The following is a 16,087-nucleotide window of genomic DNA, read 5'->3' as shown; positions in this document are numbered from 1 at the left end:
GTGGTGTGGGGCGGCGGGGGGAGTCAGGGCAGTGTGTGGGCACTGCGGGGGGGGTCTGAGGGGCACGGGTATTGTGGGGTGTGGGCACTGGGGCAATGGGGGGGGTCTGAGGGGCACAGGGGTATTGTGGGGGTCAGTAGGGTGTGGGCACTGGGGCAATGGGGGGGGTCTGAGGGGCACAGGGGTATTGTGCGGGGGGGATCAGTATATCATGAGGGGCGTGGGCACCGGGGTGATGGGGTGGAGGTTTGGTGAAGGACAGAAAGAAGCCGTCTGACTTTGACTTTGGGCTCCTGGAGGGGAGGCAGGCGCTCTAAGCTGGGTTGCAGTTGGGGGGCTGGTAGTGCCCATCCATACACAGACATTACCCCAAATCACTGAAGCTGTAAATTATACCTGCTGCAGTTATGTGCAGTCCCTGTGCAAACAGCCCATGGACCCCAAGGATGGGGCCGTTCCACTGGAGGGAGGACAAGGGGGTAGTTAGGCCCCAGCAGTGTGGGCTTTGGTCACATCTGCAGCCCCCTGGCCCTGAGAAGATGTCCTGCTCTCTAGCACCTACACGAGGATGTGGCTCGAGTCCCAGGCTTCCCTAAAGGAGCTGCTGGCCCAGGAGCTGCCGTCTCAGCCCCCACAGCCTGAGAAGGACCAGAGGCTGTTCTTCCACATGCTGGCCACCCTGTTCCTGCGCTACACTCAGATCCTGCGCTGCCTGGAGGCCTGCTATGACCAGATGGTGCATCCGCAGAAGCGCCGGGTGCTACAGCACATGCTCGATGGGGTGATGGGCCGGGTGCTGGAGCTCAAGAATGAGATGGTGGAGACTGAGCTCTCTGAGTATCACTACATGGATGACGTGCTGCAGGACCTCAAGCTCACCCCAGTGAGAGGGGCCTGGGGTGAAGGGCGGCGGGGCCCTTGGGCTGCATGGGGCCTAGGGGCGGTGCCCTTGGGGTGCAGCATCTTGATATAAGATGTGCAGTGAGCTGGCCGTGGGATGGGGGGATGCTGTGTCGTGGGGTGGGAGTGGGGCAGTGTCCGGGTGTGCTGTCCTAGCCTGGGTGCCCAGTGTTGTTGGGGTGCACTGAGCCACTGCCGTCCCACACCAGTAATGTTGGTTGGGTGCAGGATGGGGAGGCAAAGGTGCAGTGTTGGAGCACTGAGCTAGCTCTGGGTGAGGGAGGGGCAGTGTCATGGGGGGCACTGTAGTGGCGTGGGGAGGGGCAGTGTGGGTGGGGTGCTCCATACTGGTGTTGTGTAGGGGTGGCACATTGCTGGTGTGGGATAGCAGTGTCATTGGGGTGTATTGTTCTGGGGTGGGGTAATCTCTGCAACACGCTCCCTCCCCCCATGGAGAGGAAGCATTGTAGGGCAGATACTGACTCCAGTGCATTATCTGGCTGGGGACGTATCTTTGAAGAGGGGTGGCTCGTGCTGACATGTGGCAAAGAATGAAGAGAAGATGTTTCGATTGCTAATACTGTATCCCAGTCCTAGGAGTCTGGATAATATGGAAGAGGAAATGGAATTTCTCACCGTTGAGAAGAAATGTTATAATTGGTATATGGCAGCTCAAGTGTGAGCTGCATTTGTGATCTCTCCCTAGACACTCTACCTGTCACTTGCAAAATCTGCCAGAATGGAAATCATGGGGTAACCTCCCTTTAGACTAGGTCACCCCTGTTTCCACCTCCCTGTTGTGGTTACAGGGTGAGCAATGTCTTACACCTCCTCTGGAATCTCTCTTGAGTGCACCCCTCAGGTGACTGGTTCTGCTTCCTCCCCTCTGTCTCTGGGGGTGGGGGTGCCTGCAGTTCTACCCCTCAGACTGGATCCTGGTGTCACAGCCCCCTTCTTTCCAAACATGTCATGACTGGCCCAGCTGCAGTTGGTACATGCAAGACAGTCCTCTCAGTGCCTGTAACCTGCTGGTGTTTAAAGTGACTCAACAGCTTCTTCCAGACAGGTGCATTGTCCATTCGCCCAAAGATACACAGCAAGCAGAGGAATGGGCAAACCACCTGAGGTCCACATAATCCAGGGTATAGTGGTGTTGGAGCAGTCTGGAGAGTGACTCCAGCACCTGAAATCCATGATGGAATGGTGCTCCAGCACATCACCTGGCACATGGGGTCACAGCACCACTCATATTTGGCCCATCTGTCCCTCCGTCATGAGGATGGAAGGATGGCTGAGCCAAATATAGTTGGGGATTGGTCCTGCTTTGAGCAGGGGGTTGGACTAGATGACCTCCTGAGGTCCCTTCCAACCTTGATATTCTATGAAATATGAGTGGAGTTGCAACCAGGCACAGAATAATAGAATATCAGGGTTGGAAGGGACCTCAGGAGGTCATCTAGTCCAACCCCCTGCTCAAGCCAGGACCAATCCCCAACTATATATCATCCCAGCCAGGGCTTTGTCAAACCTGACCTTAAAAACTTCTAAGGAAGGAGTTTCTACCACCTCCCTAGGTAACGCATTCCAGTGTTTCACCACCCTCCTAGTGAAAAAGTTTTTCCTAATATCCAACCTAAACCTCCCCCACTGCAACTTGAGACCATTACTCCTTGTCCTGTCATCTTCTACCACTGAGAATAGTCTAGAACCATCCTCTTTGGAACCACCTCTCAGGTAGTTGAAAGCAGCTATCAAATCCCCCCTCATTCTTCTCTTCTGCAGACTAAACAATCCCAGTTCCCTCAGCCTCTCCTCATAAGTCATGTGTTCCAGACCCCTAATCATTTTTGTTGCCCTCCGCTGACATCTTCCAATTTTTCCACATCCTCCTTGTAGTGTGGGGCCCAAAACTGGACACAGTACTCCAGATGAGGCCTCACCAATGTCGAATAGAGGGGAACGATCACGTCCCTCGATCTGCTGGCAATGCCCCTACATATACATCCCAAAACGCCATTGGCCTTCTTGGCAACAAGGGCACACTGTTGACTCATATCCAGCTTCTCGTCCACTGTAACCCGTAGGTCCTTTTCTGCAGAACTGCTGCTGAGCCATTTGGTCCCTAGTCTGTAGCGGTGCATGGGATTCTTCCGTCCTAAGTGCAGGACTCTGCACTTGTCCTTGTTGAACCTCATCAGATTTCTTTTGGCCCAATCCTCTAATTTGTCTAGGTCCCTCTGTATCCTATCTACCTCTCCCCCCAGTTTAGTGTCATTTGTGAACTTGCTGAGGGTGCAATTAATCCCATCATCCAGATCATTAATAAAGATGTTGAACAAAACTGTCCCCAGGACCGGCCCTTGGGGCACTCTACTTGATACTGGCTGCCAACTAGACATCGAGCCATTGATCACTTCCCATTGAGCTCGACAATCTAGCCAGCTTTCTATCCACCTTTAGTCCATTCATCCAGCCCATACTTTAACTCGCTGGCTAGAGTACTGTGGGAGCCAGTGTCAAAAGCTTTGCTAAAGTCAAGGAACAACACGTCCACTGCTTTCCCCTCATCCACAGGGCCAGTTACCTCGTCATAGAAGGCAATTAGATTAGTCAGGCATGACTTGTCCTTAGTGAATGCCCTTGAAGGTCTACAACAGTGGTCAGCAAACTTCAGCATGTGGCCCTCAGGCTAACCTGCTGGCGGGCCACGAGACATTTTGTCTACATTGACAGTCCGCAGGCACGGCGCCCCGCAGCTCCCAGTGGCTGCGGTTTGCCGTTCCTGGCCAATGGGAGCTGTGGGAAGCGGCGGCCAGCATGTCCCTGTGGCTTGCGCTCCTGATTTTAAGATTCCAGTCATTTGACATGTCCCACCAGGTTTCAGTAATGCTATGGAGAACAGTGAAATCTGTACTGTTTGGATGAACATTATATGTAACTCAGTCTCCTGGCCTGATGTTATTCTGGGTGACTGCATGGAGCTGAATCAAAGGAGGCTGGCTGTAAAGGGGAACAAACTGGAAAGGAAACAATGACCGAGATAATGCATCTCCAGTGACAATGCCAAGGGTCCTTAAGGGAAAAATGGGTGAACAGGTAACTGGAAAATAACATGGCTGAGGGACAGGAAGGTAGGTAACAGGCCTATTTTTCCAAGACTAGAGCCTAAAGCGAAAAGAACCCTGCCTCAAGGTGAGCAGGACCCAGCAGCTCGGAGAGAGAAACTGCAGGAGGAGATACAGCCTTCTGACAGCTCTGCCTACATAAGGAAGGCAGGGCCTTTAGGGATGTGGCTGAGGCAGCTGGGCTCACCTGACCTTTGAGAAAGGTGCTGAGCTGTAGGTAAGACCCATCATGTAGTGCTAAATTTTAATAGTGCAGGAGGCCTGCAGAAATGATAAGACTCATGTTGATAATTCTGTCATGTGTAAAACAAATTTTGGAGACTCTTGTGTGCGGTAATACCATAAGATAAAACACTCGTATTCAAAAGCTAACTAACATTATCAGAAAATTTTACCTAACTGAAAATCTGCACAACAGCAATGATGAGGATTTACACGATGGGTATTTATTACTAATGTGGTATCAACAAACTGCATGCTGAACTTTAAAACAAAGTAGCAAGGCACAGCCAAAGATGGCTTGGATAATATCAACTTTTCTATACATCATAATTAAGTGATGGACTTCTCATTTGATTTATTGTCAGGTTAATCACAGAAACTAAGGAATCTGTTTTCTAAGCTTGCCCAAAAGCAGCAAAGATCCACTGTTAACACCTGGCAAGAAGAGGTGCCAGCACTGCCGTCTAGATAGCTTTGAAATCTTTAAGATAAACATAGAGCAGCAACTACAATTGACAAGAAGTAGATTTGTGGCCATCGGGCAACAGGCGAACAAGCGTCTGAGCTCTCAAGCCGCTTTGTTTCATAGACACTTTGTCCCTCTGAAAAGGCAACACAGAATGACAGGACCCATTGGCTCTCAGAACAAACCCCTGCTCTGCTCCTGTGCTGAACAGGGACTGCTCAGCAAACCACCCCCATCTCACGCATACCCCAGCCCAACCACAGACCCCTGAATGCCGCACTCATACCTCAGCAACCCTCCACCACCACCACCCATCTCATCAGCCCTGATGCACACCCCGGCCCCAACACTTCGGCCCCACTGTCCACAGCTCCCAACTCCAGCACCCCAAAGCACCCCCACCCTTCACCCTATAGTCCCCTACCATTCCCCACTCACCCCATAGCCCCCAAGCCCCTCGCCCACCACCCATAGGACATAGCTAGTCACTCACTGCCTGGACCTGTGGTGGAGTACTCCGCTCCCAATCCAGAGCGGTGGCTCCTGACTCTGGCTGACTAACGGCTCCACTCTCTCCCATCACCCACCTGTACCCACATGATGTGGGCCACATTGAAGAGAAAAGTGGTGTCATGACCAGGCGCACAGGAGTGCAGCACTACTCAGGTGTGGCCCAGGTAGCTGCTCATCCATCATGATGGAGGGCCAAACCTGAGTGGCACTGGAATCCAATAAGCCTGGTTGCAACGCTCAAACTTGGACCGCTGTCCCCATCCCCAAATGTCAGACAGGAGCCACTGGGTCAAACCCCAGCAGTGTTGCAGCCTCCCATGCCACAGTATTCTTGCCAGCAAGTTAAAGAAGTATGGGCTGGAGGAATGGACTATAAGGTGGATACAAAGTTGGCTAGATTGTCGGGCTCAACGGGTAGTAATCAATGGCTCCATGTCTAGCTGGCAGCCGGTATCAAGTGGAGTGCCCCGAAGGGTTGGTCCTGGGGCCGGTTTTGTTCAAGATCTTCATTAATGATCTGGAGGATGGTGTAGATTGCACCCTCAGCAAGTTTGCTGACGACATTAAACTGGGAGGAGAGATAGATACGCTGAAGAGAAAAGTGGTGTCATGAACAGGCACACAGGAGTGCAGCACTACTCAGGTGTGGCCCAGGTAGCTGCTCATCCATCATGATGGAGGGCCAAACCTGAGTGGCACTGGGATTGTTTAGGGGCAAACCTGAGTGGCACTGGGATTGTTTAGGGGCAAACCTGAGTGGCACTGGGATTGTTTAGGGGAACCTGAGTGGCACTGGGATTGTTTAGTCTGCGGAAGAGAAGAACGAGGGGGGATTTGATAGCTGCTTTCAACTACCTGAAAGGGGGTTCCAAAGAGGATGGATCTAGACTGTTCTCAGTGCTCGCAGATGACAGAACAAGGAGTAATGCTCTCAAGTTGCAGTGGGGGAGGTTTAGGTTGGATATTAGGAAAAACTTTTTCACTCGGAGGGTGGTAAAACACTGGAATGGGTTACCTAGGGAGGTGGTGGAATCTCCTTCCTTAGAGGTTTTTAAGGTCAGGCTTGACAAAGCGCTGGCTGGGATGATTTAGTTGGGGATTGGTCCTGGCTTGAGCAGGGGGTTGGACTAGATGACCTCCTGAGGTCCCTTCCAACCCTGATATCTCTATGATCAAATTAAAATAGAGAACAGGATGTGGATAAGCACCTTTCTGTAATGTGTGAAAAGGAAGTGTGGTGTTATGGGGTACTTTCATTTGGTGGAGGTTGCATGGCCACTAGTAAAACATTAGTAGATTTTCTGAAAGTTGTAGATTATTTTCTAACACAAAAGTTATTACAGCCAACATGAAATAACTATCCATTGTGCTGGATAGAGACGAATTAATCACTGAACTGGAAGCTGTTGGTTGCCTAGGGACCAGTGATCGTTGACCTGATTGCATTTATTATGGGTGAACAGAGGACAGTTTTTACCAGTAATGTATATACTTGGTGTTTCAAAAGAGTGAATTTCCCATCGGTAAATCTGAGTGAAACTGATTGCAAGAGACAAATTAACAGGAAAATGTGAATGAAAATTGGGAGCTCTTTAAGGAGAGTTTATTAGATGACCAAAAAGCCATGGTTCCACAATCAGGAAAGAGGACAACTTTGGCTAAAAGCCCATCCTCTTTCAGTGGGGAAGTGAAGGCAGCAATTAGCAATAAGAAAGCAATATAAAACAAATAGAAAATGGGGAATATGTATAGCAATCAATATAAATGAGAAGTTGTGAAGTGTATGAAGTGAGCTGTAGCTCATGAAAGCTTATGCTCAAATAAATTGGTTAGTCTCTAAGGTGCCACAAGTACTCCTTTTCTTTTTGCAAAATTGATAAGGGAAGCTAAAGACATCAGGGAAAAAATCTGAGAGTGGCAGGTCTAAGGACAATAAGAAGGATTTTTAAAAGTATATTAAGGACACAAGAAATTCTAACAATGGTATAATTAGATGGTAACAGTAAAATTTTTAATGCGGAAAAGGCAGCAGTGTTCAATAAATATTCTGTATTTGGAAAGAAGCAGGATGATGTATTCCTATCACATGAGAATCCTGAAATATTTTCCAGTCCATTAGTAACCAAGGAGCATGTTAGATGGGATCTACTAGGGATAAACACTTTTAAATCAGCAGGGCTAGATAGCTAGTGTTTAATCCATTTACAATCAAGTTAACTGATAGGTCTGAAAATGTAATTGTAAAAATGGAATTGTCATCAAGCAGGTGTATTTTCAGTGGGTTCTACAGGGACCAATCTTGGCTCTATGCTATTTAGTATTTTGATCAATTACCTAGATGAAAACAAACCCATCACTGATGAGATGACACAATAACTGGGGGAATGGTAAACGAGGAAGAAGACAGGTCACTGACAGAGCAATCTAGATTGCTTGGTAAACTGGGTGTAAACCAACTATGTGTTTTTAATACTGCTAAATGTATACATTTAGGAATAACGAATGTAGGCCATACTTTCAGGATGGGGGTGCTATCCTGGAGGCAGTGACTCTGAAAAAGATTTTGGGGGAGTGGTGGATAATCAGTTGAACATGTGTTTATTTTACCTCTGTATTGGTCACTAGTGTGACCACTGCTGGACCACTGTGCTCCATTCTGGTGTCCCCAATCCAGGAAGGATGTTGATTAAATTGAAAACGGTTCAGAGAAGAGCCACGTGAATGCTTAAAGGATTAGATTCAAACTGCTCAATCAGTGTCTCTGTTTAGCTTAACAAAGAGAATCCTAGAACCATAGGGTTAGAAGGGACCACAAGGGTCATCTAGTCTAATCCTCTGCCAAGATGGAGGATTTGTTGTGTCTGATCCATCCAAGACAGGGCTATTCAACCTCCTTTGGAAAACCTCCAGTGAAGGAGCTTCTTCAACCTCCCTAGGCATCTGTTCCATTGTCCGACTGTTCTTACAGTTAGGAAGTTTTTTTTCTGAGATTTCATCTAAATGTGCTGTGCTGTAGTTTGAACCCATTGTCTCTTGTCCTGCCACTGTGGCAAGAGAGAACAGCTTTTCTCCATCTTCCGTGGCAGCCTTTCAAATATTTGAGGACTGTCATGTTCCCTCTTAATCTCCTCTTTTCCAAACGAAACATACCCAGTTTCTTCAGCCTTTGCTCACATGGCTGCATTCCATCCCATCTTTGTGTCTCACCTCTGGATCCTTTCCAGTTTCTGTACATCCTTTCTATATATTGTTGACCAAAATTGGACATAGTACTCCAGCTGAGGCCTAACCAGTGCCAAGCGAAACTATCACCTCCCATGACTTGTGTGCTATGCCTCTGTTAATGTAACCAAAACCTGCATTTGCTTTTTTGCAACAGCATCGCAGTGTTGATTCATGTTGAGGTTATGATCCACAGTGCTGCTGCCAAGCCAGTTATCCCTCATTCTGGTTTTTATGCATTTGTTTGTTCTTCCCTTGGTGTAGCACCTCACATTTGTCTGTTAATTTCATTTTTGTTGTCTATAGCTCAGTTCTCCAATTTATCAAGATCCCTTTTGATTTTTAGGTCTATATTCCAAAGTGTTTGCACACCTACCCCCCCACCCCCAGCTTTGTGTCCTCTGCAAATTTGGTCCATGTGCTTTCTCTTCCTACATCCATGTAATTAATAAAGATGTTTAAATAACACTGGACCCAGAACTGATCCTTCCAACAGAGAAGGTTAAGAAGTGACTTGATTACAATCTATAAGTATCTACATGAGCAACAAATACTGAATAGTGGGCTCTTCCATCTAGTAGAGAAAGTTCTAACATGATCCAGGGGTTGGAAGTTGAAGCTAGACTTCAGACTGGAAATAAGGCATACTTTTTTAATGGTGACAGTAATTAACCCTTGAAACGATTTACCAAGAGTTGTAGTGGATTCTCCATCATTGACCATTTTTAAATCTATACTGGATGTTTTTCTAAAAAGACCTTCTCTAGGAATTATTTTGTGGAAGTTCGACGGCCTGTGTTATATAAGAGGTCAGATTAGATGATCCACAATGGTCCCTTCTGACCTTGAAATCTATTAACTTGCACCCAACTGTTCCAAAAGAGCTGGCTGGGGAGACCTCGTCCCTGCTGGTGTTAATTTTTAGTAAATGTTGGGATATCGTGGTGTCATCATTTCAGGCTGACCCAGACTTCCCTTTGCAAATGGGTATGGTATTGCAGGTAAACCCTTACTTGAGTCTACCACCCCCCATCACTTGGGGTAGCACAGCAATAAGACTAGGGGTTCTCAAACTGGCAGGTGTGACCCCCTCACAGGGGTGCATGATGGGGGTTGTGAGGTGTCAGCTCTGTGGGACTGACAGCTATTATCCCCCATTAAGTTAACCCCTGTTTTTCATTTATAAGGGGCATCCCAGTAAGAGGCTTGCTCTGTGAAAGGGGTCACCAATACAAAAAGTTTGAAAATGAATGAATGAGACTAAACAAACTATTAGCTGCTAAAGAGCACCCCCTTGTGAAGCGTTTCATGTATTAACAGACAAGTCAATGCAGAATATATACAAAATGTTCATCCCAGCTGATTGACAAGGTCGTTCTTAGTCTGTCTCCCACCTGAGTCTAGTGCCCACTTCTACCCAGGTTCTTCCCCGGGGGTTCTCTTGGTTCTGGTTTCTGCCCTTGGTGTTAGATCTTACTCTGATAGAGGCAAGAGGCCTTTCTCTGGAGCCAGGGTCCAGGGAGGCCCATCCACTGTGACTCTTCTCCGGGGACAGCAGCTGATCCTCACCAGGGCAGGCTTCTGGCCCTGACTGGGAGACCCTGGATTGTGACTAGGCCCTCTTGGATACCTGCTGACTGCAGCCTCACTGGCTAGGAGGCTCCCCATTTTGGGGGGTTTGCTAGAGAGCTCATCCTCTAGGTCAGTGGTTCTCAACCGTTCCAGACTACTGTACTCCTCTCAGGAGTCTGGTTTGTCTTGCGTAACCTCCAGTTTCACCTCACTTAAACTACTTGCTTACAAAATGACACAAAAACACAAATATGTCACAGCACCCTATTGCTGACAAGTTGTTTACTTTCTCATTTTTACCATATAATTATGAAAGAGTAGAATATAAATATTGTACTTGCAGTTCAGGGGGATACTTGAGCTGTTTTCATGTGTGAGCCTTGTTTGAAGCCTGAGGGCAGAACTGAAGCATGTAATTTAGCTTTGTGGGGGCTCCCTATGGCATGGGGCCCCAGGCCATTGTCCTGCTTACCACCCCCTAATGCCAGCCCTGCACTTGCAATCCCCCTAACCCTATCCTGTAACACACAAACCCCAGGGCTGCAACCCTCAGGTTGAGAAACACTGATCTAGGTGAGTTGAGTACCCCTAGGGGTATGCATACCCCTGAATGAGAACCACTACTCTAGGCTCCCTGCTCAGCCCTTTCTTGGGAGCTTCTCTCCATAAGAACTTCCCTGTCTCCCTTGGGAGATCCCCTCTCTGAGCTTAGGTAACCTTTATTGGGTCCAGGTGCTCACTTACTAGGCAGCCACTTGCCCCCAGGTGGGGCCTTCATAAGGCAGTCACAGACAGGCTGACCCCTCATGCCCCATAAAGGGCAGCTGTCCCATGACAGAGAAATTCCAAAGGACTGGAACAGAGCTCCCATTGCCCCTTTTCAAAGAGGGCAGGTACCTATAGACCAGTTTGCCTGACATGAACCCCAGGCAAAATAATGGAAAAGCTGATAAAAAATGAAAGCACAGGAAACTAATGCCAGTTGTCTCAGACTCACAAGCCCTGTCATGAATGGGGAAAGGGTAGCAACCTTTACGTATGCAGTAGCATAAAATCTCTCCTTGGCAACTACTGGATTGCCTTACCTGGAAGGGGTTAAGCAGTTCAAATAATCTAGTTGGCACCTGACCAGAAGGACCAATGAGGAAAGAAGATACTTTCAAATTGGGGAGGTGGGGGGGAAGGATTTGTTGTTCTCTTTTGTTGTTCCCTCTCCGGACAGAGGGAGAAGCCAAGCAGGTACAATATCTCCTGAAAATATACCTGGAATACTCCATCTAAAACCACAGAAATTGTAAGTAGGGCAAAGAAATGCATTAGGTTATCTGATGTTTTGTTTTATGAATTTTCCTATGCTACAGAGGTAGTTCTAGTCCTGTTTTTGTAACTGGGAAGCTGAGCCTACAGGGGAATCTTCTGTGTTTTAAATCTTTTTATTACCCTGTAAAGTTACCTTCCATCCTGATTTTGCAGGTGTGATTCTTTTATTTTTTTTCTTTATAAATAAAGTTGTTGTTTTAAGAACCTGATTGATTTCAGTATCCTGAAGACAAAGGGTTTGGTCTGTGCTCAAATTGCTAAGGCAATTGGTTGGTATATTATTCTCAAGCCTCCCCAGGAAAGGGAGTGAAGGGGCTTGGGGGGATATTTTGGGGGGATAGGGATTCCAAGTGACCCTTCCCTGAATTTTTGTGTAAATCACTTGGTGGTGGCAGCAATAGCGTCCAAGGACAAGGAAAGGAATTTGTGCCTTGGGGAAGTTTTAACCTAAGATGGTAGAATATAAGCTTAGAGTGTCTTTCATGTGGGTCCCCACAGAACAAGGAGTAATTGTCTCACATTGCAGTGTGGGAGGTTTAGGTTGGATATTAGGAAAAACTTTCACAAGGAGGGTTGGGAAGCACTGGAATGCGTTACCTAGGGAGGTGGTGGAATCTCCTGCCTTAGAGGTCTTTAATGTCAGGCTTGAGAAAGCCCTGGCTGGGATGATTTAGTTGGTGTTGGCCCTGCTTTGAGCAGGGGGTTGGACTAGATGACCTCCTGAGGTCTCTTCCAACCCTGATATTCTATGATCTGTACCCCAGAGTTCAGAGTTGCGGGGGGAACCCTGACAGGACCTCTGCTCCATATGGTCCCTGGGAGGACCCTTCTCTTTAGTGCAACAGCCCTACTCGGAGGTCCACTCACTCTCGGGCGCTAAGCCCTGGGCTCCACTGCCTCCTGGAACCACACCTCTATGAGCCTCCAGCCCACCTGTCACTCATTGTGGGCCCCCTCAGGGAGTCCACTTGCTCTGGACCTAGGATTGCCAATTTTGGTTGGACATATTCCTGGAGATTTAATCATATGACATAATTATGGGGAAAATTATAGGGAACAATGCCCAGGCTGGAGTACCGAGCGAGCGGAGTGGGGTGAGCCCTCGACCCCACTCCCCGGCTGGAGCACCAGACGGTGGAGCGGGGCAAGTGCCTGGGCCGGAGCAGAGCTGGGGCTGCGGGGATGGGCCTGGATGCTAAGTGCGTGGGCCGTGGCCCACCCGTGGCTACACCCCTGGTCAGGAGAGGGAGCTCCTAGTGGGGGGCTGGGTGTGAGGGCTGGGGTGGAGGGGCCGTGAGGCCAGGGGCTGATGGCACTAATGGGGAGGCTCTTGTGCTCTCCCCCCAGGCTGACATGGAGGTGCCCATCCCCAAGTACTTTGTGAGCCAGAGAGCCAAGGCCCTGAAGGAGCGTCAGCAGGTGCTGTCTGAGATCCTGGCCCGGGTGGAGCCTGGCATGCCCTGTGGGGTGAGTGCCTGCCCTCCGGCTGCCCCTTTCTCTGCCGAGGAGACTCCCACCAGTCACCTGAAGTATGAGGGGCTGGAGGTGCAGGGCTGGGCTAGGCCCCAGTGGATGGGCGGGGTGTCGGGGTGGCATTGCAGTGGGAGGGGTGGGGAGAGTTCAGCAGGGTGCCGGACAGTCCCAGGTAAGAGAGGTGGGGTCTGCACCAGGATGGGCATGGGTCAGGAGAGAGGGGTGGGGCCGTACCAGGGCCGGTGGTGGGTGCAGGGCAGAAGGGGGAATGAGGACGGTCTAGGGCCTGTGGAGGGAGATGCAGGAGTGGGGGCAGGGCTGTATTGGAGCCCATGGGAGAGTGCAGGGCAGAAAGGAGGGTGGGTCTGTATCAGGCCAGCGGGGGGAGGGGGAAGGGGGGAGGATGTTCTGCAAAGGAGGGTGGCTGGAGGTTTGTGAGGCCGGGTGTGCTCCCAGGGAGGAGCAGGGCAGGAAGTGGGGGCTCTATCAGGGCCTGTTAGGGATATAGAGCTGTACCAGGGACCATGGCCTCCTGTTACTGGTGTTTCCCATGTATGAGGTGTCTGAGACTGGCCCTGGATGGGTTTGATAGAGAATTGTGGGCAAGCCTGGGAAGAGTGCAGCAGGCCCCCCTTGGCTGTTCTCCCTGGTGCTCTGGCTGGGGCGTGCTATGGGGTGTGCGGGCTCTGTTCTCCCTGGGGCTGGGGCTGGCCATGGGGCATGCGGGCTTTGTTCTCCCTGGGACTCTCGCTGGGGCTGGTGCCTGTGGCTGGGGCTGGCATGGGATGGATCAGGGCACAGATTCACTGACCCTCATTGTGCCCTGCTTCCGCAGCCATCCCGGCCTGCCATGCTGCGGGATGAGGCCGTGCAGCTGGTGCAGATGGCAGAGCGGATGCGCCAGGGCCACCTGCGTTCCAAGTTCATGTGGGAGATCCGGCGGGACGAGGAGCGAGAGAGGAGGGCCCAGGAGAGTGGGGCCAAGGATCTTGACCGTGAGCAGGCCGCCATCTGCATCCAAAAGGTAAGGATATGTCCGGCCCAGAGCGTAGGGTTGCCAGGCATCCATTTTCTGACCAGAACGCCTGGTCATAAATGGACCCTGGTGGTTCTGGTCGGCACTGCTGATCGGGCTGTTAAAGTCCGGTCAGCAGTGCAGTGGAGGCTCGGGGCTAAGGCAGGCTCCCTGCCTGCCCTAGCTCCGTGTGGCTCCTGGAAGCAGCCGCTAGGTCCTTCCGTCCCCTAAGCCCAGGGAGGCTCCACGCGCTGCCCCAGCCCCGAGTTCTGGCTCCACAGCTCCCATTGGCCAGGAGCCGCGACCAATGAGAGCTGCAGGGGTGGTGCCTGCAGGCACAAGGGCAGTGTGCAGAGCCTCCCTGGCCCCCATGCACCTAGGGGCTGCAGGGACCTGGTGGCCACTTCCTGGGAGCTGTGGTAAGTGCTGTTGGGACCCTGGACCCCAAACTCCCTCCTGCACCCCAACCCCCTGCCCCAGCCCAATCCCCTTCCGCACTCAAACTTCCTCCCGCACCCTACACCCCCCCCAGCACCCCAACCCTCTGCCTCAGCCTGGAGCCCCCTCCCGCAACCCAAACTCCTCATCCCCGGTCCCACCCCAGAGCCCACACACTCAGCCAGAGCCCTCACCCCACCCCCCCACCCCCTGTCCCAGCCCGGAGCCCTCTCCCGTGCCCTGAACACCTCATCCCTGGCCCCACCCCAAATCCTGCACCCCCAACTAGAGCCCTCACTCTTCTGCACCCCAACCCTCTGCCTCAGCCTGGTGGAAGTAAGTGAGCGAGGGGGAAATGGAGCGAGCATGGGTGGGGCCTCAGAGAAGGGGTGTGGCCTCGGGGCAGGGGTGTTTAGTTATGTGCAATGAAAAAGTTGGCAACCCTACCAGAGCGTGGGGGCGGAGGGCATAGGATACCCAGCAAACAGGCGGCTGCTGGGTGCCTGGGGAGCCAGAAATCAGATCTGAGCTGTGCTCCCCACTGCCTGGTGATTCCCATTTCTCCCTTCTGGGCTCCAGCCACACTCCTAGGGACCGAATGGCTAGGCAGCAGTTCTGCGGAAAAGGACCTAGGGGTGACAGTGGACGAGAAGCTGGATATGAGTCAACAGTGTGCCCTTGTTGCCAAGAAGGCCAATGGCATTTTGGGATGTATAAGTAGGGGCATAGCCAGCAGATCGAGGGATGTGATCGTTCCCCTCTATTCGACACTGGTGAGGCCTCATCTGGAGTACTGTGTCCAGTTTTGGGCCCCACACTACAAGAAGGATGTGGATAAATTGGAGAGAGTCCAGCGAAGGGCAACAAAAATGATTAGGGGTCTAGAGCACATGACTTATGAGGAGAGGCTGAGGGAGCTGGGATTGTTTAGTCTGCAGAAGAGAAGAATGAGGGGGGATTTGATAGCTGCTTTCAACTACCTGAAAGGGGGTTCCAAAGAGGATGGCTCTAGACTGTTCTCAATGGTAGCAGATGACAGAACGAGGAGTAATGGTCTCAAGTTGCAATGGGGGAGGTTTAGATTGGATATTAGGAAAAACTTTTTCACTAAGAGGGTGGTGAAACACTGGAATGCGTTACCTAGGGAGGTGGTAGAATCTCCTTCCTTAGAGGTTTTTAAGGTCAGGCTTGACAAAGCCCTGGCTGGGATGATTTAACTGGGAATTGGTCCTGCTTCGAGCAGGGGGTTGGACTAGATGACCTTCTGGGGTCCCTTCCAACCCTGATATTCTATGATTCTATGATTCTATGATTCCCTGCTTTCAAGTCAGCGGCACTGCTATGGCTACCCGCATGGCCCCACAGCATGCCAACATTTTTATGGCTACTTAGAACAACGCTTCCTCAGCTCTCGCCCCCTAACGCCCCTACTCTACTTGCGCTACATTGATGACATCTTCATCATCTGGACCCATGGAAAAGAAGCCCTTGAGGAATTCCACCATGATTTCAACAATTTCCATCCCACCATCAACCTGAGCCTGGACCAGTCCACACAAGAGATCCACTTCCTGGACACTACGGTGCTAATAAGCGACGATCACATAAACACCACCTATACCGGAAACCTACTGACCGTTATGCCTACCTACATGCCTCCAGCTTTCACCCTGACCACACCACACGATCCATCGTCTACAGCCAAGCTCTATGATACAACCGCATTTGCTCCAACCCCTCAGACAGAGACAAACACCTACAGGATCTCTATCAAGCGTTCTTACAACTACAATACCCACCTGCTGAAGTGAAGAAACAAAT

General features: G+C 50.5%; 1 protein-coding gene across 1 annotated transcript in view; it reads left to right on the top strand.

Annotated features, from left to right (window-relative positions):
- The first annotated feature begins 211 nt into the window (after positions 1–211).
- DRC11L (dynein regulatory complex subunit 11 like) overlaps positions 212–16,087 on the top strand; it is a 68,804-nt gene continuing 52,928 nt past the window's right edge. Inside the window, exons 1-4 of the mRNA XM_074943591.1 lie at positions 212–251; positions 540–883; positions 12,688–12,807; positions 13,649–13,837. Coding sequence (XP_074799692.1) covers positions 212–251; positions 540–883; positions 12,688–12,807; positions 13,649–13,837 — 693 coding nt within the window. The remainder of the gene's footprint in view (positions 252–539; positions 884–12,687; positions 12,808–13,648; positions 13,838–16,087) is intronic.

This window comes from Natator depressus, chromosome 2 (assembly GCF_965152275.1).
Source record: "Natator depressus isolate rNatDep1 chromosome 2, rNatDep2.hap1, whole genome shotgun sequence".
In the NCBI taxonomy this organism is placed as follows: Eukaryota; Metazoa; Chordata; order Testudines; family Cheloniidae; genus Natator; species Natator depressus.
Note: the sequence above shows the minus strand (reverse complement) of the source record. Positions and strands in the feature narration are given on the sequence as shown.